The 27,349-nt window shown below is 43.5% G+C and overlaps 1 protein-coding gene across 5 annotated transcripts in view; it reads right to left on the bottom strand.

Moving 5' to 3' along the window:
* The window catches only part of TRIO (trio Rho guanine nucleotide exchange factor), a 357,836-nt gene that overhangs the window by 204,471 nt on the left and 126,016 nt on the right, over positions 1 to 27,349 (bottom strand). For all 5 annotated transcript variants that reach the window (XM_085001718.1, XM_021077143.2, XM_085001720.1 and 2 more), the window contains exons 2-6: positions 24,712 to 24,786; positions 16,091 to 16,205; positions 8,062 to 8,254; positions 4,949 to 5,461; positions 2,971 to 3,093 (exon numbers count right to left, since the gene is read on the bottom strand). In XM_085001718.1, the coding sequence (XP_084857844.1) occupies positions 2,971 to 3,093; positions 4,949 to 5,461; positions 8,062 to 8,254; positions 16,091 to 16,205; positions 24,712 to 24,786 (1,019 nt within the window). The remainder of the gene's footprint in view (positions 1 to 2,970; positions 3,094 to 4,948; positions 5,462 to 8,061; positions 8,255 to 16,090; positions 16,206 to 24,711; positions 24,787 to 27,349) is intronic.

Genomic DNA, 27,349 nt, shown 5'->3' with positions numbered 1-27,349 from the left:
CTTTTCTGGGCTTCAGGCTGGAATCAGCTAACAGATGACCAGATGTCTATGCAGCAAGGACAGAGGGTACTTTATGAGAATGTGACAGTCAGTCAAAGCCACAATCAGTTAGGAACTGGCCCAAACGCCATCAGTGTGCTAACTGGCATCCTTTAAGTCCACAGCTAGGTCTCCCTTCTCACTGGCAATCTCTCTCTAGTGACAGGTGACCAGATTCGCTAAGTTTTGCCTCCTCTGCATCTAAAGAGGAAAATCAACCCAAAAGCTCTGCAGGAAGAGCACAGGCAGATGCTCTCTGTAAGGACCTGGAGGAGAGCTGTCCACTTGGACAGCTCCATCGTGGGGCCCGCAGAGCGGGCTCCTTCCTACCCAGATTTGGTCACAGGGGCCTGCCTTAGTCTCCTCCCCTCAAGCAGACTACCCGCTACACGTAGAGTTGTGCTCTATGCACCATGCCCTGTCCACACCTCTACCACTTCCAGCAGGAGGGCGGATGTGGTGGCACAGAGCCCAAGTGAACAGTGTGTCCCAAACACAGCAACATGCCATCCCCCACCTCAGAAGGACCTCCACCTACATTCTTGCCATCATGGCCTTTACAAGGACCTGTGAGGGAACTCTTCTCCGTACTCTGTAATAACCTACATGGAGAAAGAATCTGAAAAAGAATGGATATATGTACAACATATGACTGATTTACTTGGCTGTACACCTGAAACTAACACAGCATTGTATGTCAACTATACTCCAATTAAATTTTTAAAAATAAAGAACGAAAAAATGAAAATAAATACCTGCGATAGGAGAATGGGCACAACTGCTCATGTTCCTTAATGTGCTTTCTTTAAGACTATGAACTTGCTTACCGACATCTAGTCTTTTCATTTTTTTTGTCAAAAGAAATGTTTAAAGCACTGTAGGTAGTACAGGCAAGGGCTGAAGGCTAACAGGCCCCGGTTCTGGACAAGTAAATGTCCTAGACAGACACTAAGGACTCGTGAAGGTATGGAGAACAAGGGGTGGGCAGGCCTGGAAAACTCTCCCAACAGCTGTCGCCCCTCAGTGTCCAAGGCACCATAACCCTTTTTAATTAAAACTTTTACTTAAAGAAACGAAAGCAATGTATTATAGAAAATGAGAAAATATGCTTAAACCTAAAAAACAAAAGTTTCACCCATACTTTAAGAGTTTTCTACTTACTACACACCCTGAAAATACAAACACTATTTTTTTCTTTTCTTTTTAGCATATGGAGGTTCCCAGGCTAGGGGTCAAATCAGAGCTGCAGCTGCCAGCCTATACCACAGCCACAGGCACACCAGATCTGAGCCACCTCTGTGACCTATACCACAGCTCAGGGCAATGCCAAATCCTTAACCCAATGAGCGAGGCCAGGCGTTGAACCCACATCCTCATAGATGCTAGTCAGGTTCCTTTCCACTGAGCCACAAAGGGAACTCCCTTTTATTTAAAAAAAAAACAAAAACAAAAAACAAAAAACTAACAGTAGTTTTAATGACACTGATAACTTCACTGATAGTAACTACCATTTATCAAGTACTTACTATGCGTGTGCAGCTCTCTGCTTAGTGTTTTACATTACATGGAACACCATGTTAAGGTAGAGCTTATCCCCACTTTAGTGGCTCAAAGAGATTCAAAAGACTGCCCAAGATCAGAATTAAAAACCTCTACATTCATAACCCACACTCCTTTAGCCACATATGCTGCCTCTTCTGCTGATTCCAAATGTGTTACTAATAAGGTGGGGGGTGGGGGCTTTCTGTCCATTTCCAGTTTTTCCAAAATACATTTTAGTATTTCTAGTTTTTAAAGCACATGATAGAGTGGACTGAATGTGCCCTTTGCCACTAGCTGAAGTTTCAGAATATTCTGAAAAACTGCTAGGAATGTTTTAGGAAGAAATTCTTCTAAGACACTTGCTCCAAAGGCTCACATTACAGTGCTCTTCATCTAGGCTCTGGTTCAATCATTTCGACCAAAAATTCTCTTACCTTCAACTCAAGAACATATATCAAACTTTTTGGATGGTGTCTATTACAAAAAACGTTACTGCTAAATCTTATCTTGGAAGCTGCCTCAAGCAGAGCACTTTGCGGACTACACTTTAATTAAATGGCACCTTACTGAACCAGTTTAAACAAAGACTGCGTTTTCTACTGCTTCAGTACTCTTTAACAATGTTACAGGCTAAGAGCGCTCGTTCTCACAAGTCTGGCTCAAAGTCCACACCAAAAACTTTGAAGTGAAAATTTCTAGAAGCTTAACTGTCAACAGAAATAACCATATGTTCTACAGAACAACATACAGTTTCATTTTAGTTATATTAACTCCAAAAATGTAATAAAAATGCTACTTCAAATTCATCATTGGGTTGTTGTTTTGTTTTGTTTGCACTGTGGTCTTATAGCAACCCCTATCGAATCACAACAGGCCAAGGGGGTCAATGAGAGACAAAGAATCCCAGGCAAGGCTGATGTCTGGACCCCACTCTCTAGTACAACTTGAGAGGAATGCTCATGTTTTAGGAGACCTGGAGGATGCCCTTGAGAAGAGCAGCAGACTGGCTACTTTCCTCGCCATGAAGGGCAGTCAGCAAATGGACAGTGGGGTTAGTTCAGGAAACTCACTTGGCCTCTGGAGTTTTCTGGAGCCCCAACAGGCTCCCAGGAGGTATGGCACAGAAGCCAGGGTTAAAACGTGCATGTCTAACTGGCCAAATAATTGGTTCAAGTTTCACCGGTTTGTTTATTTTTGCTTTGTCTGTTTACAACTTAAAACAAGCTCCGTACACACTGCTAACCCCGAGACCTTCCCACACTACCATCAAATCCTCAGAAGGCCCTGCACAGCCTGCTGGCAGGGAGCCAGGGTGTGGCCCGTGTAAACACATCCCATTCATTAGGATACTAGCACAGACAAGGCACCGCTGTTCTGACGGCCTCTTACCATGCAGTTCATGGCAAAGTGGTTGTGCTGTGTCTGAAGCTCCATTGCATGAGGGTGGCTGGTCCCAATCTCGGTGTAGCTGTTCAGAAACAGGCCCTTGTTGTGTGTGATCCAGTCAAACATCTACCGGAATGAAAAAAAGACAATCTGCAGTCACTCGGGAAAAAGAAATGACAGACACAGCCCAGGAAGGGGACCAGATCAAGAAAGGGCAGTGTCCTTCCCCCAACAACCTCTCAGTGCTGAGGCCCGGAAGATTCTCGACTTCTAAGAAGTCAGCAGTTTTGAAATTACAGGATCTACAAGAAAAGCGCATCTGATGTGTTCCTTTGTCAGATGACGAATTAAGGAGTAGATACATAAAGAGTCCCCCAGGCTAATTAAAACCCTAAGTTTCTGACACTCAACCCGGCTTTTCTGCTATACTCAACTATATAATTAGCCACAATACTCTTCAAGTAAAGATCCGTTAGGTGAAATCAGAAACTTGCAGGGCTCTGGATGGGCTATGCCTTGCCTACGGATTACTGATAGCAATTCCAATGACCAAAAGATTATGCTCTTTACTGCAAGATGTGTATATATATATATCTATACATACACACACACACATATACACATATAAAAACATCTGTGCAAATGCAAACAATAAAATTTACCTCTCTTAAGAGTCAATACAGATGCTACTTAGAAAAGAATGTTAATTACATTGTTCCTAGGAAAACATTTAAGGAAAAAAGAAAATGATTATCAATTAGTACTACTATCATGACGTGAACCAGAAGTCCAGGACCGTCACCTGTTTGTCTAGTAACTGAAGGGAAGATTTTCTAGTGTCTTTGACAAGGCAGCTGAACCTTGAACAACATGGGTTTGAATTGCATGGGTCCACTTACATGGAAGTATTTTTCAATAAATGAGGTACCTATATTTTCATTTGACATATTTTTATATTAACTAAGTGTAGGGGAAAGTTGTGTTCAACTAGAGATCATAATATGTGGAATTAAAGCACTAGGGTTGGAGTCCTGATTCTGTCCACACTGTTTCAGCTCCCTGTTCTCAAGTGAATCACTTATCAATTACTTTTTTTTTTTTTTTGAGACAAAGGTAATAGTGGATTCTCAACAGCTCCAACTCCCATGTGGTTCAAGGTCAGCTGTGCTTTAAACATAAATACACTGACAGAGAGGTGAAAAGCTCACCAAATAATAGTACTCGACTGTCACCTTTCAAAAGGATTTTGAAAATTTCAAAACTCAAAAAATTTTAATGTGGTTTTTTAACTTTACAAAATATTTTCCTGTCCATGAAAAAACATCCAGTGAGCTCAAATTAAGAGGGATCAATTCCCCCGGATTCATGGCTTGCAACAGATTTCTCTAAATAAGTGTCCTGTTTTCACATTACTAAGACTGAGTTAAGCCAGTGACTGACAAGAGTTCCCTTTGGCCAGCAGGTTTGAATGGAGCGCAGTAAGAAAACATGAAACTATAGGTAATTTCTGCCTATGTTTCCCAGAAGTTCCTATTTCTAATGCGTTATCCACATTTTACTTTAAAAACATACTCCGTAATAGATCTAAATGGAGTTTTCTCACTGGCTCTTGTGAGCAGAAGAGCAATTATTAGAAAGGTACATGGATAATTATCACTATTGATAATATACAACATTACATAACTTTTAACTGACAGCACCATTCTCGTCTATCTCACAGGCATTCTAAACCACACTATCGGTAATTAATAACCCTAAGTTTCTAGAAGAAACTCTATGGCACAATGAGGAAAACTGGAAAGCAGGGGAGGGGAGGAGGTCCATGACCCGACCCTGTGGGTCTCTAACAGATGCCCCGAGAGTAGCTCACCCTCCCCAGCCCTTCTGCTCTGCCCTTTCTCCTGACCAGTGTCTGGGGGGCCCAGTGGTCCAGCAAACTGCCCTCTATGTCTCCTCTTAGCAACCCTCCCCCGTTGTCTACCTTCTCAGCATCCTGTTCAAACAGCCTCAGCTGAAAACACTGGTCCAGCTTCAGTTTCCTCACGTGCCACATCTGATGCAGATGCTGCCGCGTCGAGTGCAGCCTGTCCAGCATGGCGGACACCTTGGGGAGGAGGCTCTGCAGGTCTGCATTGCCAGACCCCGAGTTCTTCTTAGGAAAGCTGTCGCTGCTCTGAATCCTCTGCAGCAGCTTCTGTCCCTCCAAATCCAAGTCCTCGATGGGGGCCTTGATCACCTTCTTCTTCAGCTGGGAGTGCTCCTCGATCATATTCCGAGCCCCCTCCAAATCCTGAGGCAGCTCCTTCTTGGCGAGCATGTCCTGAAGTTCCTCCAGCCGAGAGAGCATGTGGGTTGCATTGCTAATGTAGTCTTCGAAAGCAACTCGGATTTCAATCCATTCTTCATGGTTGTACTCGAGGCAGCCATCAAACTCGGGCGTGAGCTGAGAAGGATCAACTACTTTGGTAAGGCCTTCTAAAGAGACCATATTTGTCTTAAGGGGAAAAAAAAATCATGTATGAGAAGATGAACCAATTTTATACAGTCTTATCATAATGCAGTTTGCAATGCTTAAGCAATGATTTTCCAACTTAAAGCCAAGTAGTCCATTTATAGAAAACATAACATACCTTGTTCTGGCCCCATAAAAACACATGTAAATGAAAGAAGTATTAGTACAGTCAGTGAAAGAGAAATCCATTAAAGCAAGACATATAGGTTAGTTGGAATACCTACAATTAGAAAACTGCATGTATGGCATGTGCATGAGAACTAAAGAAATTAGATTTCTTTCCAAGAGTGTGGAAATTAATCCACTATCTTAGGCACATCATGACTGACTTTCTTAAAATGTAGAAACTTCAATGACTTTCTTAAAATGTAGAAACTACACACAGGTTATTAGCAAGAAAGCTGACAGAAGAGAGGGAATGTTTCACTCATTGCAAGAGTCTGCAGCGATTCTGGGCACCATCTAATACACTCCAGTCTAACAGTGACAACGTTAGGCCACTTAGGTCAGTTACAACCTAAGCAAGAAACCTTCATTCCACCCTATCAGAAGGGCACCCAAGGTTAATATCAGTATCATTCCTAAGGAAAACATAAGGGGTAGGGAGGTTAAGTAAGAAGACAAAGGAAAAGGAAAAAGATGTGTGGCCTAGAACCGGAAGATAAAACTGAGAAAAGCTGGTTTGGAGTTCCCGTCGTGGCTCAGTGGTTAACAAATCTGACTAGTATCCATGAAGATGCAGGTTTGATCCCTGGCCTCACTCAGTGGGTTAAGGATCCAGTGTTGCCGTGGCTGTGGTGCAGGTTGCAGAGGCGGCTTGGATCTGGTGTTGCTGTGGCTGTGGTGTAGGCCAGCAGCTGCAGCTCCGATTCAACCCCTAGCCTGGGAACATCCATATGCCGCAGATGCGGCCCCAAAAAGCAAAAGAAAGAAAAAGAAAGAAAAAGAAAGGCTGGTTTAGCCCACCTGTCACCTCCAGCCTTAGAGAAACCTGGAACTGCATCTCTGCTCACTGGCCTAAGAAATGGCAAAAGGTGGCAGAGCTAGAAAGAGGGGCAGCTCCTAGTCTAGCACTTTTGCCTGAAGGGTGACTGCGGGTCCACTCCTATCTCATGTGCCCAGACTTTACTAATGTCCTGGAGGCAATCACATCACAATAATGTACAGACAAGCTGAGCAGAAAAACCAGCGTAAGTAACTTTAAAGGCTCAGAAGGAGAGAGCACAGCTAGATGAGCAAACACCCACACAGATTATATCACCAAACTGTTGTTTCTGCTTAAAATGCACGTCATTAAATACAACACACTTCACATTCTGCATCAAGAAAATAAAACCCAATAAAATGTCCTCTGAAATTACTTCTTACTGGGTGAAGGTAAAGGCTTGGTGGTTTCCCCTTTCACCTAAACTTCTTGAGAGCAGTTTCAAATTCAAACTAAATTCAGACTTCAGGTTGAAAATCAGTATCAAAGAAGAAAATTTTAAAATGCAAGTAATGGAAAAACTGTAATTGTAATGTATACATGTAAGGATAACCTGACCCCCTTGCTGTACAGTGGGAAAATAATTAAAAAAAATAAAAAATAAAAAAATAAAAAAAAATTAAAAAAAATAAAATGCAAGTAATGTACCCAGGAAAAGACTTTGAAAGGTGTAACATGCAACATGAAGCTTAAGAATTAACACTGTGTGACATGTTTAATACTACTGCTGTTATCTACCTTAAAATACGTTAAGACATTCATTGAAACCTAACATTTGGGCAAAGTGGCTAGAAGTAACCTATTCACCTAAAAAACCATTATGACTTACTATTAGAAAATACTTAAATTTTATTACAGCATACGGCATGAAGTTTCCAGTCAGAATACTTTCCTCCCATAATCACCTCATGAAACCAACTGCATCAAAGCCTAGTCAGAACCCCGGCAGCTGTAAGGAAAGGAGGTTCTAGTGGGAAGCGGAGCAAGTCCGCGGGCTGAGGTTTATTTCTACACTGAGAGACAGCGACCTGTGTGCTAAGCGAATCCGGGGCTCTGCATAGGCTTTAAAGGAATCTCTTCCTCCTCACACACGAGAGCTGATGTGCGAGCTACACGGCAGACCGTTCTTTCCAGGACCACGGATGGGATGAAAAGTCAGTTTCTTCCCCACACTTTCCTCAGGAAATCTGAAGTTGGGCATTTCCCCTCTTTTCAAGACAGAGGTGATGACAATGACTCTGAAGCCACAGAAGGCCACTTGCACTCAACAGGAAAGCTACTGTATCCCGCGAAGTAAAAGGAAACAGGCATCTCTTGCTGAGACACATGCCTCACACCCGAGCAGCACCCACCACCCAGAGACACAAGGAATCTAATCCCTGAAATCTAAACCCACCCCCGGCCAAGACACCAACCAGGGTAAGGCGATAAACACATCCGACTGTGTTATTTTACGCAATAACAAACTTGACAGGTCCTGTGTATGTAAGATATGCGGTTCCTATTGAAATCTATTACTAGCCTAAAATGATGATGAAAATGCTTTTAATAAGCCACACCTACTGGTTTAGTTGGTCTGGCTACACAGGGAAGTTACCTCAAATTCAAATTTAGAACTGCCAAAATTAGTCCTCTGTTTCTGCCAAAAGTTGTCTGGCTTGATTATCAGTGCAACGTGAATGCAGCAGGGGAAGGACTCCTGTAAGATCTTCAGCAGGGGCTTGATGGAGTCCCACTTGGACCCACGCATGTCCACAATCACCGTGAATCCTCTCTTGCAGACTTCTTCACTAGAGAAAAAGAACAACCAGGTTGAAACCACACAATCCCTGCCACTCTCTCTGGTCGGAGTCCTGCTGGGCGAGGCTGACTTGGCCTCTGTCATCCAGCTGCCCGTGGGGCACCGCCTGGCTGGTCCCCACCAGGGAGCTGGAGATGTGTTACCAAGAGAGCTGAGAGATCACCGCAAAAGGGGCTTTCTCACCCTCCTGGTACTGCAACAGAGTAGACTGACTGTATATGCCAAGGGTCACTTCAAAAACCTCTGAAGTTTCTACTTTGTGTCTATGGTTTTATGTCTCGTCTTCTCCTCAGGAGAAAAGCAATGACCCTCCTGCCCATTTCTCTGGTCTTCTGTGTGTTCACTGATCACATACATTGTCCAGTAACTCGGAGGGCAAGGTTGCTGGCAAGGACTCAACAGGGACAGATACCCCCACCATCACATGCGGGGGCGGGGGGGGCGGGCAGTCACAGACCTGTGAACAGCAGTCTCCTAGGACTCCAGGGACACGGGAGCTGAAACCATCATCAGTGTGCTGGTGATAGTGGGGGCTTTTTGAATGTCCCCATTTATTCCCCTCAATTGTCCCAGGCCCCAGAGGTTTTCCAGTGTGGCCTACCAGCCCTTGGGGATCCTTGGCAACCTCCGGTGGGGTCTATGGGGTAAATCTAATTTTATAGTAATACTGAGACATATCTGTCTTTTTCAGTCAGCTGCAGGGATGGTGTCTAGGCAATGTGGACACTCCTGGCCCCTCGCACACATTAATGCGTTGCTAGAAGACACTGTTTTCTTCCCCTCCACATTCTAGCTATAAAAACCAACAAAAGGGCCAGTTTCTTTTAACAATGACCTTGATAAAGAAATAAAAATTATTAACTTTATTAAATCTTGGGAAATAGTAAAGCACCTCTGCAATTTAAAAAAAAAAAAAAAAGTGTCAAAGTGTTCATAAACATAGGTTTAAAATCCAGGAGTTCCCATTGTGGCTCAGTGGTTAATGAATCTGACTAGGAACCATGAGGTTGCAGGTTCAATCCCTGGCCTTGCTCAGTGGGTTAAGGATCCGGCATTGCCGTGAGCCGTGGTATAGGTTGCAGACACAGCTTGGATCCAGCGTTGCTGTGGTGCAGGCAGGCGGCTACAGCTCTGATTAGACCCCTAACCTGGAAACCTCCATATGCTGCAGGAGCGGCCCTAGAAAAGGCAAAAAGACAAAAAAACCAACCAACCAACCAAACAAACAAAAAGTCTAGAAACAATAAATGCTGGAGAGGACATGGAGAAAAGGGAACCCTCCTACACTGTTGGTGGGAATGTAAACTGGCAGAGCCCTCTGTGGAGAACAGTGTGGAAGTTCCTTTAAAAACTGAAGATAGAATTACCATATAATCCAGCAATCCCACTCCTGGGCATATATCCAGGGGGAAAAAAAAAATGAAAACTCAAATTTGAAAAGATACATGCACCCCAATGTTCCCAAGAACTGGAAACAATCCAAGTGCCCACCAAGAGACAATTAATTTAAGAAATGATATGCACACACAATGGAACATTATTCAGCCATAAAATGGAAGAAATATTGCCATTTGCAGGAACATGGATGGACCTAGAGATTATCACACTAAGTGAAATAAGTCAGGCAGAAAAAAACAAATATCATACAACATTACTTAAGTGTGAAATTTAAAAGATAATACAAATGAATTTATATAAAAACAGAAACAGACTCACAGACATAGAAAAAAAAGTCATGGTTACTAAAGTGGAAAGGGAGAGGGATAAATTGGGAGCATGGAATTAACACATACAAACTGCTTTGAGTCAAAGAGATAAGCACAAAGATGTACTGTATAGCACAGAGAAATACATTCAGTATCTTTTAATAACCAATAATGGAAAATAATCTGAAAAATATATACACAACTGAATCCTTCTGCTGTATACCTGAAACTAACACAATATTATAAATCAAAATTTTTCTACTTAAAAAAATCTTTTGGCACAAGAGAAACTAATCTGACTAGGAATCATGAGGTTGCAGGTTCGATCCCTGGCCTCGATCAGTGGGTTAAGGATCTGGCATTGCCGTGAGCTATGGTGTAGGTCGCAGACGTGGCTCAGATAACGCAATGCTGTGGCTGTGGTGTAGGCCAGCAACTGTAGTTTTGATTTGACCCTTAGCCTGGGGACCTCCATATGTCATGGGTGTGGCCCTAAAAAGAAAAAAGAAAAAAAAGTTAAATAAAGTTGGCCCATTTTAGACAGAAAAAAAAAATTCATAGTCTCAATTAAATTTAAGACAAAATTAAAATCAATTTCATGCTCTTCTGCATGAGTTTACTCCTCTTCCCTCTCCTTTTCTCCCACTTTCCTGCCCTCCCCATCTCCACACATGCACACTCACACCCTGATTCATATCATCAGACTAACTGACACTCCAAGTTCCTGTAACAACTACATCAGTATAAGAGGCATGTCACAAAAATATTCTCCCAAAAGTCTATGGGGATAGAACCTGAGTACATGGCGGTCACAGCTAGGAACATGATGCTGAAAGCCCTCAGAGAAAACAGACCGAACAGCAGCCTGGCTTATCACTCCAAAGGGAAAAGGAATGATTGAACTTCTGTTAACTACTCCTGTATGAACACGAACTTAAAGAGTTAACACTTGGCTCAACACCCCTCGTGCTATCACTTCTGTCTCAAGCAGGTCCTGTGGGCCATGATCCAGGGAATGTCTGGGCCTCTTCACAAATCCTTAGAAGCAACTGGGGCACTCCCAGAAATGGTTCCTAAAATCTCCCAAGTCACTGAAGTTCAGCATTCTGGACTTCCTTGGGCTAATGGGGTTTAGCCCCAAGGGCTCCAGGGGTCCTCAGGGCTAGACCAGCCTAAGCAGGACATCCGACACTTGCTACCCAGAGTCAGATCCTGCCACCATACACCAAAGAAAGGAGGCTGGCACACCACAGCCATCAGTTTTACTGTTTTATTAGCTGCTGTTCCATAGGCGGCACTTTAAGCATCAGTCTTCACCATCTCCAGGTAAATTCCCTGGCAGCCTGTCTTTCTCCTCATGTGGCCCTGGCCCAGTGTGTATATACAACTACAAAGCCCCTCCACTTGACAGGGGCTTAGAAGGAATCCTGAGTAACTCCAGGCTTAACAACTGGAACACGCTGGGGAGAGACAGAAGCAAAAGGTGCCCTGAGCTTGCACCGTTTACAGAAGGATTAACCAGTCACCTGCCCCAGAATCCAAATGTTACCACCCAGTGACTTCCAAGTAAGGCAAACAGCATGCTAACTGGGCAGGGAGAGCACATCCAGTCCCCCATCTGTCTTTAACACATTAAAAGCCAGGCATTTTAGAAGACAGTGACTTGCAAACATCCCCAAACTCAGTTCCGTTTCTGAGCATCCTGTGAAGGTTGCTACAGGAGAAGGGCTCCGTGCCACGCCTCGTCCTTCACAACACCACTCACTGGAGAGTGTGACTTATTAAACAAGTATTTTAACAGTTTTACCTAAGAGCCTCGTTTGAAGCCGTCAAATTTTTTTTTTTTTAATGTAGATAAAACTAAAGTCCGTTTTGAGTGCAGGTCTCTAGAAAAGAGAAACTCTCCTTAGTTCCTAGATGAAGAAAATACCTTTTTATACCAAATATTCATGAATGAATCAACTAAAAGTTTCACATTATTTCATGGGGGACAAAAGAGACGTAGAGCGGTTTATCCATTTAGCCACTAAAAATCACTCTAAAGGCAAAGTGGTCTAGAATGTGGTTAGTATAATTCCAGCAATAAAAGCAATAAACACCTAGAGACGTATGAAGACGAATGTGGTTTTCATCGCTCTGAAGCATCCTGATCACGGCAGCAAGAAGTGCTGCTGAGGCTCTTCTAGGCACATCTACTAGAAAGTTGCCTTACAAATTAATCACAGGAAAATCAGTCTATTACCTTGTGGGTTTTTGTTTGTTTGTTTTTAAGAAGGGAGAGGGAAGGGAAGGCGACCCAAATAACAATACTCAAAACTAGTCACTGCTGCTCAGACCACATGTACGTTTAAGTCAGGAGGCCACTCAGAGGAACACAGGGACGATGATCTGGCAAAGGAAAACAACTGAAGGGAAGGAAGTGGAGGAGTGACTATGAAAGACGGGCAGAACCACACTCCTCCTGAGGCAGCTACAGCGAGTCAGACACTGTGCTGGGCGTGTGCATAAATAATCTTACTTAATACAGTGATCCGAGAAGTACAGATTAGCATCACATTTCGAAGATCAGAAAACCCATCAAATTAAGTAACCCGGTCACTCCATCTGACTATGACCCCATGCCTTCCTGGAGGGCACAACTCTCTACGCCCAGGCACATGCAGCCCTGTGACTGTCAGCAGAGGGGCAGCCAGAGGCCACCTTCACTTGCAGAGAAGAAAACACAGGAGAGATGGACAGGAAAAGAGGTGGACGGGGGAAGGTGAGGAGGGGTGGGACTGTTTAGATCCCTCCAGAACTGTAACAGCAAACTATTAGACTCAGATATTAAGTACCAGCAAACCTGCAAGCCCCCCAAAATTCACACACCATTAACCTGCTGCTGATGATCACTGATCCTATTGTTTGGTTAAAACCAAAGCAAGCTCCCACCTCTGAGGCTCCAGGGAGGTAGCCTCGCTCTTTATCAGTCGCTGCAGGACCTGGGTGCCCATGGAGAGCACTCTCTCTGACGCCACCTCTGTTTGAACCACTGTAAAATTCTCCTGTGTCATCACATGGCAAACACATCAGGTAAATGCTAACCCCACCTCATTTTTTTTTTTTTTTGCTTTTTAGGGCCACACCTGCTGCATATAGAAGTTCCCAGGCTAGTGGTCAAATCGGAGCTGCATCTGTGACCTCCACAGCAGCTTGCTGCCACGCTGGATCCTTAACACACTGAGCAAGGCCAGGGATAGAACCTGCATCCTCATGTATGCTAGTCGGGTTCGTAAGCAGCTGAGCCACAACGGGAACTCCCTAACTCCACCTCTCTTATTCGCTCATTAACCAAGGACAAGAAAATGGCACTTCCTGCCACCTGGAATTGAAACTACAGAAGCAAATCAAGGCAATGAAGTGAATGGACTGTGCTCAGTGGTTGGAGGGTTGTCACTCTACACGCTGAAGTATTTATGAGAGAAAAGAGAGGATGTTTGGGATTTGTTATATTTTCTGGGGGAAGGTAGACAAGATTGGCAGAAGCTGATCCTCACTGGAGCTGGATGCCAGACACGTGACTGTCTGTACCAGGATTCCCATGACGAAGTTTTGTGTGTATTTTTTAAGTGATCCAAAGTATACCTGAAATAATATTTTTATAATATCAATGAAAGGAAAAGTAATTTTTAAATATTTACAGTCGATGTGTACTTCAAAACCAGAAGCAAGTTGCCAAAGTTATATACAGAAGTCCAACTATGTAAAAAAAATTTTTTTTTAATTTTACTGAAGTGTAGTTGATTTACAGTGTCATGTTAGGGGAGTTCCCATCGTGGCTCAGCAGTTAATGAACTCTCAACTAGCATCCAAGAGGACCACGGGTTTGATCCCTGGCCTAGCATAGCAGGTTAAGGATCCGGCATTGCAGTGAGCTGTGGTGTGGGTTCCAGGAGCAGCTCAGATCCCACGTTGCTGTGGCTGTGGCGTAGGCTGTGGCGTAGGCTGGCAGCTACAGCTCCAATTCGACCCCTAGCCTGGGAACCTCCACATGCTGTGGGTGTGGCCCTAAAAAGACCCCCGCACCCCCGACAAAAAGTTGTGTTAATTTCTGCTGTACATCAAACTGACTCATTTATATATATTCTTTTCCATTATCACAGGATATTGAATACAGTTCTCCACGTTTTTTAAAAGATCACCTGGATAAAATTCAATTCGTTTTTCATTAAACTACATGACAAGCATCATTTTGGGTGGCAGGAATTTATTTATCTTTTTACACTGTCCTTTGTATCTATTTCTTTTTCCATCATTAGCTCAGTACATGGCACATAATACAAGCTCAGTAAGTGGTGGCTAGAAATGATGTTATTTATAAGTGGCAGTGAGCCGTAAAAAAATTTTTTTAAATTTTATTGAAGTGTAGTTGATTTACAATGTGTTAGTTTCGGTGTATAGCAAAGTGATTCAGAGATATACACACAAAGACACTCACACACACACATATATAATATATAACATATATATATTCTTTTTCATATTCTTTTCCATTATAGGTTATTACAAGATACTGACTAGAGTTCCCTGTGCTATACAACAGGTCCTCATTGTTTATTTTATATATCAGAGTGTTTATGTTAATCCCAAACTCCTAATTTATCCCTCTCTCCCCTTTCCCCTTGAGTAACTGTGAGTTGTTTTCTATGTCTGTGCATCTATTTGTTTTGTAAATAAGTTCACCTGTATGTATATAACTTCTAAAATTCATTCCAACTCCATGATTTCAATAGTTCAAACAGTCGAGAAAATACCAGAGTAGGAGGAAAGGGAAATTCTTTTCCATAAATTTAGCCAGGGACCCAGTAATGTCTTACTGATGACAGGATGTGATCATTTCCTTATTTCCCACAAAGAACACCCTACAGAGAAACCCAAGGACTTCCTCTGAAGGTCAGACCATTGACACCAAAACTGATTGTTATCAGCCACAGGGAGGATGGGTTACAAAAGCACAATGCTGTTTCTGTGGCTGGTGCCAATCTAAAGAGGTCAGGGGAGTCACAAGCCATGTGCTGGGGGAGGGGGACCTGTGACAGTCACCTCAACCTCTAGACTCCATTATGCTGCTGCCCACCGTCTTTCAGCATTCTCTGGCATACCATGATCCTTACAGTTCCCATTTATCTACGGAATGACCGAGTTTCCTTATCTGTGGTATGACCGAGTTTCCTTGTATACATGCTCATTTGGTCACCTAGGAAACTCTTCTTCATTCTCCCACGTCAATCATGCCCTCCTTCAGCATCTACCCTTCTGAAAAGAGGATTACCTATTCCTCCCAGGAAGCACCCCTCCAACCCCCAGCTCACAATCCCTTATTCCTGGCTTGGCCATATCCTTGGATTAGGGCAAAGTATCAGAGATTTCTATTTTCTAAAAATAATCTGAACAATTACATGGAAATATTAATGTAAGGGGCAGGGATTTCTCCACCAGTTGACAGCTAGCTCTGTAAGTAAAATCACAATACTACATTTCCAGAGCAGAAGTAAAGATTCTAAGCTCTTCGAGGAGACACACAGGCCAAGTCCTAGTAAGAATGCCTCACTTCAGGGTTCCCCGGAAAATAAAGCCTTGCCTATGCCTGCTGTTCCTCAGCATCTACACTAAAAACCCCATTGGCTGTCACAGTGGGGTCGCCACCAGGATTTAGGTTCCCAAACTCGATGTCTGTGCCTATTAGCTGGTAAAGGATATTAATGCCCCTCGAAGTTCACACACAAATCAACAGAGCACTTCGAGAGAACTGAAGCTCCGCACAAGAGAGAAACCGCACCCCACGTCTGAACTTCAGTCCACTGGGTCTTGGTACCAGAATCATCAACCGACTCTGCTTTCCTTCTCCCTCGGGCACCACCTCTAATGCCCCAGCCTGGTGGACATCCCTCCCACCATCACCAAACAAAGCTCTGACTCAGAACACGTCTCTGCTCACCCCTCCACCCAGGAGGGTCCCAAAAGGGAAATGTGGAGGAAGACTGATGGAAATGTTATTCTGCTTAGTGAACCTGGAATCGAGGCTCCTGAGAGCTGCTCTGGACAGAGCCGCGCCGCCCTCTTGAAGAGTGAGGACCTACCTGGGGATGCAGGCCAGGTAGGAGATGAGTCTCCTGAGGTCCTCCTGTCGTATTCTGTCGTGGTTGCTGCGGGCCGGGAACGTTAAAATGGGACCTCCTCGCTTGTCTCTGCCACCTGGAAGCAGATATGTGGAAGAGGCTCAGGCAAAACCAGGACAAAGTGGCCCCTGCAGGCCACCCAAAGCCCACGGCACCACCCACCCGCTCAGCTAAGCTGGGCCTCCATCCCTGCAAGCGGGAGGACCACGTGTCAGGCCAGAGCTTTGTCTCAGCTGAGACCCGAGGGCATGTCACCCCTCCTAGGACTCTGAGGTCAAAGCCTGAACTTGGCACGTCACATAGATGGAAGGTGTCACAGAAGGCCATGGCCCCTTCTTCCAATGTGTCCGTGTACACGGCCTTCTTTCACCTTAAACCACTGTCCCCCTCATGCCCACTCCCTCCCTTTCTCGGTCTCTCCTTCTGGACATGTCCCTCTCCTTCCTTCCCTCATTCTAAGCGCTCTTGTTACTACCAACCAAATTGGGTTTTAAAGCTTGAAAGGGAAAAGTCAGGAATGGTCTTCAAACTCTGCGCTGGTGACCACCTTACATAACCTGGGGTCCAGGGCCTCTCCCTCTCTCAAGGGCAGTACCCGACCCCAATGGTCAGGCTTTCCCACTCTCTCACACAAAGCCACACATAACAAGGGAAAACAAACAAACAAACAAACAAACAAACAAACAAAAAAAAAAAAACGGAGTTTCCCGGTGGCGCAGTGGTTGAAACTCAGCGCTTTCACCACTGCAGCACAGATTTGATCCCTGGTCTAAGAACTAACATCCCACATCAAGCCACTGAATGCTCTTGGTCAAAAATAGTTGTTTTTCTTTTTACTTCTACACCTGTGGCCTATGGAGGTTCCCAGGCTAGGGGCTGAAATGGAGCTGCAGCTGCCAACCCGACACAACAGCCACAGCAATGCTGGACCCTTAGCCCACTAAGTGAGAACAGGGATCAAACCCACATGCTCATGAAGACTACGTCAGGTTCTTAACCTGCTAGCCACAATGGGAACTCCTAAAAAAAATTTTTTTAAAGAGAAGAGGAGTTCCCACTGTGGCTCAGCAGGTTAAGAATCCAACTAGTATCCATGAGGATGCAGGTTCGATCCCTGGCCTTGCTCAGTGGGTTAAAGATGCAGTCTTGACGCAAGCTGCAGCATAGGTCGTAGACGCAGCACAGATCCCGAGTTGTGGTGGCTGTACCATAGGCTGGCAGCTGCAGCTCCAATTCAACCCTGAAGCTGGAAACTTCCATATGCCACAGGTGCGGCCCTAAAATAAAGAAATAAAAATTTAAAAAAAAATAAAAAGAGAGAAAGAGAGGGAGAGGGACTGAGACTGGCATTCCAGAATTTTAAAGCAGAACTAAATTAGCTTAAGAAACTGCTGTCTTTATTTTATTACTTCTAGCAGGTTTTTTAGAAAAGAAAACTTTGTTTTCTAAGTGTATGCGCTTCATTTAGTTTTACAGCTCTGGTTATCTCCTTTCAGAAGTACAGCAAGAAGGTCTCAGAACTCATGCTACACTATGAAGCTCAATTACTGTCCCATCTTAATTATTCACCTTGTCAGAAGAGGTAAATGAAAAAGCAAACAAGCAAGCAAACAAATAAATCCAGATTCTTTACTTTTAGAATGACAAAAAAAAGTCTTAAACAGAAGATGCTGGTATTTTAAAAACACATGGATCTTTACACTTTCCAGGAAGATTAACACGCCCTCGAAACAGCAGTGAAACCTAATGCCCATTCTGAACACTTACTCTGACCCACAGGTACTGCAGTCATGCAGTTCAGAAAAGTATTACATTATTCATAAGTCCAATAATTCAGGTATTAAATGGGACAACACTAAATCGCAGCTGACACATGCTAGGTATGGCACCAAGTGCTTTACACACACTCGTCTGATCGTCACAATAATCCTGTTAGATTTCCTCATGCCAGCTTTATCATGAAAGACACTGGGGCTCCAAGAGTTTAAATACAGACAAAGGGACAAGGCTAGCATATCACAGCAGGGTCCTGCACCCTGGCAAGAACTTCCATAATTTTCACACTAGTGGCTTTAGTTCTAAGTAATAAAAATACCAGAAGGACCACTAAATGATGGGTTCCTAGGCCTTTATTATGAATGAAAGGTACTATGAAAAGGGAGAAGCAGTAAATGACAGAATGTCATCAGGAAATAATCTTTTAAAACATTGGATAGTATTTTTAGGGAAATATCAATGTCTCCAGTTTTGGGGAATACCTCTTGTCCCCAAGATGAGAGAGGTAACAACTGCAATATTTTATTTTATTTTATTTTATTTTATTTGCTTTTTAGCGCCACACCTACAGCATATGGAAGTTCCCAGGCTAGAGGTCAAACTGGAGCTGCAGCTGAAGCCTATGTCACAGCCACAGCAACGCCCGATCCAAGCCATATCTGTGACCTACATCGAGATTTGCAGCAACTCCAGACCCTTAACCCACTAAAGTGATGCCAAAGACGGAACCCATCCCAACGGTAATAGTCAGGTTCTTAACCCGCTGAGCCACAACAGGAATGCCTATAGTATTTTTTAAATTTTCCAACACCATTCTTTCTCCCCAAAAAAATAAAACACAATCTTCTTGATCAAAAATATTATATACATCAACACATATTACAGAAACCTGCATTTTAAGAAATACAGTATATTTGTATTAAAACATTTGCCCCACTTTTGGTAAAAAGAATACCATCTCACATTTTTCTGGACCACCATTCTGAATTTTTTAAATGCAACATAATGTGTTGCTAAATGCTCATGACCCCTGCTCCACTGTCCTACCTCTGGGATCACTGTATCTCCCAATGGGAGGGAGATGGACTCCAGCATAGTCATGAAAAACAAAACCTAAAATCTGCCCATTAGGGACACCCCACCAGAATCAACAGGTGTGCACACTGCATGTGGCCATTCAGTTCTCTACAAGAGTGAGAAGGAACTGCAGTGTGTCCAGAAGCTCTGGCTGCCTCTGTAATGGCTTCATTGTCATCTAGAGATGCCCCCGAGCTGGCGGCACTGATGGGAAGTCCCCTGGGACCTGCTGACAAGCTTATCCACCAAACAGGCTCTCATCTGTCTCCTAGAAAATGCTCACTTAAACTTGAACTTGAATTTTAAGATTGGGGGGGGGGGGGATCATTTTGCCTTTTCCCCCTTCCCAGAAGAGTTTCAGAAAACTGACCAGGATAATTTTAAACTTCATCAAAAATCACTCATGGGAGATCCTGTCGTGGCTCAGTGGTTAACGAATCCGACTAGGAACCATGAAGTTGCGGGTTCGATCTCTGCCCTTGCTCAGTGGGTTAAGGATCTGGCGTTGCTGTGAGCTGTGGTGTAGGTTGCAGATGCGGCTCGGATCCCGCGTTGCTGTGGCTGTGGTGTAGGCCGGTGGCTACAGCTCCGATTGGACCCCTAGCCTGGGAATCTCCATATGCCATGGGTGCGGCCCAAGAAAATGGCAAAAAGACAAAAAAAAAAAAAAAAAAATCACTCATGAAGTAAAAAATGACATATTCTTCACTAAATAATTTGATCATTTGTTTTCACCTGCTAACCTCCCTGCACAGAGACACACCTTCCAGCCTGTGCTGTGTCACAGTCAGTGACAGGCAGCTGCCAACCACCCATCTGAGGATCCTTTCCAATAAGTTTAAAAAAAAAATCTTAGAATTGATGAAATGTATTCATATTAGTTCAGACGAACATTGTCTCTGAACCTCAAGGAGCTTAAAAATCAACTCCACAGGTGTCTGTTTACATTATCTTCTCTAAGATTTAACTTGGTGCCACTCTCATGGAAGGTACACAAATGAAAATACTGGAGTTCCCATTGTGGCTCCAGCAGGTTAAGACCCCAACATAGTGTTCATGAGGATGCGGGTTCAACCCCTGGCCTCACAGGGTAGGTAAATGATCTGGCTGTAAGCTGTGGTGTAGGTTGCAGATATGGCTCAGATCTGCTGTTGCTGTGGCTGTGGCATAGGCTAGCAGCTGCAACTCCAATTTAACCCCTAGCCTGGAAACTTCCACGTGCCAGAGGTGCAGTCTTAAAAAGAAAATACTAACCAAGTGAGATGAAGCAGAAAAGCCACAAGTTCACGATTCTTGTTCATTATCAATAAAAATAAGAGCCGCTTCAGCTACCAGGTACACTCCAATGTGGCTGATGTCAACACCCTGCCTCAAGGTGAGGCAGGCACGGCAGAGGTCAGTCCCACTTTATAGAAGGGAAACTCAGCGCCTTAGTTCTTACAATGAAAAGGGCAGGAAATCCACTTCCTGCACCTACCAACGTCACAGGATATCTACGCATGAGAGAGTTTTAAAGCTTCTGGACCTCTGTGTGTCTGGAACTGGAAACCAACAATTCATTAAGGTTGTCTGCTGATCCAAATGCTGGGTTAATCAAAAAACAACAACGAAGTGAAGTTTTTGCTCATAATGACACTGTTTTGCTTTCACTTCTTAAAAAACCTGCCTCCTCTCTGCCATTCCTCCCTCCATAGCACATTTCATTTGTTTAAGTCATCCATCACCTTCCAGCAACTATACCCTTTACACATTCTTGTCTGTCTCCCTTCCAGAATGGAAGCCCCCAGAGGCAGGCTTCTGTGTTCATTCACTGACATCTGTATACCCTCAGTGCCTAGTAACAAGCTGGCAAATAGAAGAGATTCAATCAATATTCTCTAAATGAATGGATTCTTCTCTTATGTTACAAACATAAGTAATACAAATACCTGCTATCGGGTATCAGGAAGTTAAAATGGAAATGCCTGATGAACATTCCTATAGAAACATAGATGCAAAATGAACCAAGCTTTATTTTAATATTAGGAAGAAAGCTGGAAAAGGGGCCTACAGAATAGCTCTATGAGACACGCCTTTCCTTAAACCCAGTGGCACTCACTTCCTTCTTAAGAAAGGGAACTTCAGGGGACCTGGTCTCGTGTGCAGTGTAGCCCAGAACCGTGTGCAGTGTAGCCCAGAACCGACCACAGAAACAGCTAGATTCAGAGTCACCCTTTTATCTTTAAATGAATTTCTTTGACCCAAAGAAATTCAACTCACCTTTTACCCAAGAAGAATTAACTTCTTTTTCCTTTTTTTTTAATTGAAGTACAGTTAAGTTACAGTATTGAGAATAAATTTCTTTTGTAAGAAATGCACTCTTACTTTGAGAAGTATTACGTAAATTTCAATGAACCAATACAACACTACAGATCAATTATACTTCAATTAGAGAGAGAGAAACAAAAATTTTCAATGAACCAATTTTATTTTTCTGGGCTTGACCCTCATTTGAATTTCTGGTTTAGAACACCACTGAAAACAGTTCTTCACTCCACGCCGAGGAACAGTAACTCACTAATCATGAAGAGCAAACTTTTCCAAAGGAAAGCTCTGAAAAAGTGTGGTCTGTAAAGAGAAATTTATGGCTACTATCTATTATGTCTGCTATCAACCAACAAAATTTTGCTAACAGGGTGTCCACTGGGCCCCTGCTCAAGGCCAACAGCTGGCCAGCCTTGACCTCTACATGCTCACCAGCCCGGTACCTCGCTACTGGCTAGTGTTGAAGATGGAAATTTGCTTACAGAATCCTGCCAGTGAAAGGACCTGGTCCAGCGCCTGAAGGCCTGCAGCGGAACCTGGCCTTCCAGTCCATCACGACAGCCTCGGACTGTGCCAGATGCCAACAAGAATACGCAAAATGATGGGAGGTCCCCCTTTCCTTCCCAAGAAATACAGAATTTTCTGTAAAAACTGAAACAAAGAACTAGGGACAGTGGTCCCAACACTTAACAGCAAACATCTGGGCAACCAAACCCTACATTCGGATCAATCCCCCACTTAGAGAGGTGACTTTCACCTTGACCTCTGCAAAAAAAAAGCTGCTCTAAAACAGTAACTCTGACGTCCATCAATCGGCACCTGCTAAGGTGTAGACACAGCAGTCACACACAGCTGTAGGAAGGACGGGCAGCTCCATAGGGACTGCTATACACTGCTGCCTAGGATGTTGTTCAAGGTGAGAGAAGTAAGGCGGAGAGAATGGCGCATACATAATACATTACTGCCTGTCTGGGTGAGATGAGACTACAGGGATGGAGAGAGACAGAGAGTGCTCTTATTTTAAAAGTATAAGAACTAAACCAAAAACTAAAGGAAAGCAAAAAAGGTTACTTACTAGATAGGGAAGGTACAGGGTAAAGGAGGAGAGAAACTAGACCTGCTTTGATCACGCCTTATCTGCAACTTCTTTTTAGTTTTTAACCCTCAAATGAGGTACAAATTTTACTTAATATTGAAGCAAGATTAGGTGGTTGTTTTTTTAAGCCTTAAAAAAGTTAAGTAAAGTGAGACAAATGATCCTGAGTTTCAGGTTGGAAGGAACCTGATCCACTTGGGGAGGAACTATTTTGTATGACTTTAACACACAGTAGCAGGGCTACACATTCCTGGTGGCATATTCGTTTAGGACAGCAAAAGAACAGAAGTATTAAGTTATTCTGGCCACAAAATAGGAAATACTATAAAACTGTGTACCTACTAATTCCATTTGCTAACACAGCTGGTACAAGTCCTATCATCTGTGATATTTCAAAACAGTTCTGAACTGACTTACTGCAGTGCAAAACTTCACTCCCCACTAAAGACATCCAACTTTAATTAGCCTTGCATAATTTAAGGTTTCAGTAAAGACTCATGATAAACTCTGAAAGGTTGACTTTGTTTCTTTGATTGGTTGAAAGAGAAACAGTTTAGTTTTGACAACTTACATAGAAATGCCATCTATTAATATATTCTGTATTAAATGCTTAAGAAAAGAATGAACACAAAATAAAAATCATCCAACTTAGCCGTTCTTTACCTGCCACCTCCACTAGCTCACAAGCTTAACGAGAAGAAGGTGGAATAACACAAGGTTTAGGAACAAAAGAAAGGACAGAAGGAGCAGGTGTCCTCATCAAAGCTGTAGGCTTTAAAACAAAACAGTGACCAATGTGTGGGATCTGCTTTCTTTAGGCTTTTCTTACTAAAGCCTCCAATACTTATAAGTAGGTCTTTTTATTAGTACAGCAACATTAAAATCCACCTGTGAACTAGTCAGGAGTTCATAAAACTGGCATGAGCCCATATTATGCAGTTCGTCAGTAAATGATTAGAAAACAGCCAACACTACTTTGAAAACAGTATATTGAAAACAAAGGGCTGTTTTTTCCTTTCATTTTTTTTTTTTTACCATAGTTTTCTAACAATCTAAAGCACCTTTGTCTTTTCATGAATTTCTTACTCTTCTATTAACCTTCTATTTTGAAGTAGATACACTTGAGTAAAATCATCAAACTGTTTTAACAGGGGCCAAGAAACACTTTTGGACAGAATGCAAGATAAGCTGGGCAGAAACACCACAGGAAGCTGCATCCCAAATACATATCAGTCCCTCATGCTAAACAGACCCACGGAACATATAAAAGTAGTCAGCAGTGTCACAAACTTAAAATAAAAATGTGTTCAAGAAGAGACATCAGATCAGCAGAGAATGCCTGACTGAGAAAGACAACAATTTATCAGGGAAATACACCCAGGAAGGCCATCTAAAAGCATGCGACAGTCTACAGATTTATTTCCTACTAAAACAGGGCAGAAAACTGCAAACCTTTGTTTCGCAACAAGTGAACTGGTGCTAAGAGGTGTTATACCCAATGCTGTACTGTTCATGGGGCAAGGACTCCTTGAGGAGACAAGCAAAAAAGCCCTAAAGCTCTGTGCAGAGGAGAGGGCAGAGAGTCTGTCCCCACACCACAGCATGGCCAGGAGACCCAAGGACCAGCTAGTAGAGGACAGGACTTTCAAGGTCCAGGACACGGTTTCTAAGAACTCGGGGACCAGAGCACAAGAACCAAAGGTAAGGACACATCTACACATCGTCACATTCATACCCCTTCTGCTGAGATGAGAGATTTTAAGAAATCAGTTTTTGGAGTCACTGCTGTGGCTCGGCAGCAACGAACCCAACTAGTATCCATGAGGACATGGGTTCAATCCCTGGCCCTGCTCAATGGGTTAAGGATCCAGATTGCCATGAGCTGTGGCAAATGCAGTCTGGATCCTGCATTTCTGTGGCTATGGTATAGGCTGGTAGCTGCAGCTCTGACTCAACCCGTAGCCTAGGAACTTCCATATGCTGCAGGTGCAGATCTAAAAAAAAAAAAAAAAAAAAAAAAAAAAAAAAAAAAAGTCTTTTTACCTAAGTGTGATAAAACACCCAAATGTTTGTTAAATGACAGACATGAACATATTTTCATCACCAATGCTATTTGACCTATGATGTGCCTGCCAAGGTAGAAGAAAATACCCAGGGCACTAATTTTTAAGGAAAATGCTACATGAATAAAGCAGTTAAGAATCCATCAAAATGCCAATGCTTTTATGTGTATAACAGGTGAGCCAGTTTATAGTTTAGTATTTCAGACCCTCACATTGTATCAAAGCAGTGAGAAGGAACAAAAGCAGATTAGAAAGTTAAACTTTACCTGAAAGGTATGCAACTTTTTCCTTTAAAATTGGCAAAACATCCATAGCTTTCATTTCATCATTTTTTCGAAACCCTGAAATACATAAGGAGAAAATAAGATTACCAAGTTGCTTGAGTGTCCTTTAATTTCTGAACCATCCTAGCTCAAATCTCACCACAGCTGCTTTCTTCACACCCATTAAATCAACTGGAGAAATATCATTATTTGAAATCATTTGAATTCTTTGAAGGAAAGTCTCTGATCACAAGACCACTTCTATTGTAATGCTCAAGAATGAGCTACAGACCCAGACCCAGAGTCTCCCGTACCCAGCAGGCTCTCGGTCATTTCTATATTTGGTCCCCAAAAAACAGGATATGAAATCAGTCCAGGCAGTTTCCAAAATATTCATTTTAATTTCATAGATTAACATAAACACTGGCAAATAAAGCAGTAATATTGTTTATAAAAAAACCCATTCATGGCACACCTGAACCTCTAGGGGGAGCTCAAAGCCTCCTCCTAATAGACTTTCCAATCCAGTTAAAAATAAACATTGTCAGGGAGGAGAGCAGGGATTATAAATAGCTGGGGACTGGCCACTGCTCCCTCCTGGCTCTGTCCTTCCAGGTTTTCTGGGTCATGCCCCCCTGGAGGAATGTCACTGGTTAATGTGGTCAGATGGCCTGGTGTCACCCGCTTCACAGGATGGCCAAGGTCCCTCCTTCTCACATCAGGCCAATTCTCCCCAAGCCCCAGCATCGTAGAAGGCCAAGTGGAAATACTGTGGCAAGGAGGCACGCAGCAGGCAATTTAGGCCAAGCCAATATCCATCTAAACAAAAGGAATTCTGGCAGCCCAAATACGGCTGGCCCAGCACTTCAGGGCAAATGCCCACGTGGGAGGTTGGGGTCAGACACGTTCATCCTCAGCATTTTTCTCTGGGACAGCTCCACCAGAGGTAATCTAGGTTTGGGAGGCCAGCCATCCTCATCAAAACCAGTGACTATCATTAATGGCAGAGCCATCTCTAGAAAGAACTAAAGACTGCTGCCCCATCTCTATTTTCCTGTCTGTTTTTGCCAAAACAGTACAAGGAAGTCTTTATTGAAAATACTTGTGAACTTGTATTGTAAGCCTGGGAACAACTGAAGCAAGAGACAGACCCAGAATTAAAAGCAAGAAAAGAGCTCTCAGTAAATGACGGAGCTTCCACTAAGGTGTCCCTGAGCAGTTCCTGTGGACCAGCCCTGCCGCAGGTTTAGCTTATAAAACCCACTGTCTAAGGAGGGCACAGGAGGGTGACCAAATGCACACACCAGGAAAGAGGAAATGACTTTAAAGTTCAGCCTGAGGGTGGGGTCCGGCCTAAGCCACCTGGGGCTACTAAAAGCAAGTCAGGACAGGGCAACCTCGGCCGCAAGAGGAGGAGAACCAAGAGGAGAAACTGTGGAGAGAAGGGGAGCCCCAGATTCTGTATATAAACTTGGCCCAAACCTCTGGCTGCCCACCGAGCCAGCACGTTGGGGGCAGGTTCCAAGCAGCTCCTGCTCCACATGAAGGGTAAGGACCTAAGTCCAGACTGGAATGGCACCCACTGCAGAGCCCAGCAGGCAGAAACAAGCCCACAGACTGCAACAAAACCAGCACCTTTTGGAGGAATCTGACAGAATCTGGTCGCTACAACATATTACTGAACAAAACAAAGAATGGGTAGATCAGTAACCATCCTTTCCATGGACGACTTAACACAGGAATGAAGGGCTCTGTGTTAAGGATGCAACCATGACACTGACAATCATCAGAGACTTTGTGCAAAGATGGCAGCAAACACATCTGGACGCTGACCCTGAGGTCCAGGTCCAGGGCCTTGGCAGCACTACCCAGCCGGCTGTGAAAGGGCTCGGCAACCCAGGCCTCCAGATCACCAGGCCGGTTTGCTTTCCAATACACCATGCTTTGTGCTGGCAGCACCCCAAGCTCTTAAAACAGTGGCTATTTATAAAAGGCAGAACAAGAGCCAAGGTTCTGCAATTTCATCCTTAAGGTTCCTTCAAAACTCTTGAATGGACACAATGTAGTCTCAGCAATTCATCACAGGTCATTGGGTAATCCACTCCATGTGTCTGCAAAGACTGATTACACCTCAACTCCAACCGAGGTGGAGAGAGATGGCAGTGGGGTAAATGCAAAGAACAGTTAGGGGAGCTCCTGTTGTGGCTCAACCAGTTAAGAACTAGACAAGTATCCACGAGGATGAGGGTTTGATCCTTGGCCTTGCCCGGTAAGTTAAGAATCTGACGTTGCTGTGAGCTGCAGTGTAGGTTGCTGATACAGCTCGGATCCAGTGTTGTTGAGGTGTAGGCCTCAGCTGTAGCTCTGATTTGACACCTAGCCCAGAAACTTCCATATGTTGCAGGTGTGGCCATTAAAAAAAAAAAAAAAAAAAAAAAAAAAAAGGAATTAGGCACCAGGGCAGCCCTCACAGAGACAAGCTCATAAATACCTAGAGAAAAATGTACAGTATGAAAGACTCTGTAAGCAGCACAAAGTACTACAGGACCCAGGCAATGGAGAAAGCAGATCAAATGACAGAAATACTGGGAAGGAGGAAGCTGTAGCTGTGATCCCAATCTACAGGTATTTGAAAATATCA

Source organism: Sus scrofa, chromosome 16, assembly GCF_054392235.1.
Source record: "Sus scrofa isolate SSC_HxYL_T2T_F1_AM1 chromosome 16, Sscrofa_HxYL_maternal_Yorkshire_Landrace_v2.0, whole genome shotgun sequence".
Lineage (NCBI taxonomy): Eukaryota > Metazoa > Chordata > Mammalia > Artiodactyla > Suidae > Sus > Sus scrofa.
The sequence above is the reverse complement of the archived record's forward strand: the minus strand, read 5'-3'. Positions and strand labels throughout refer to the sequence as shown.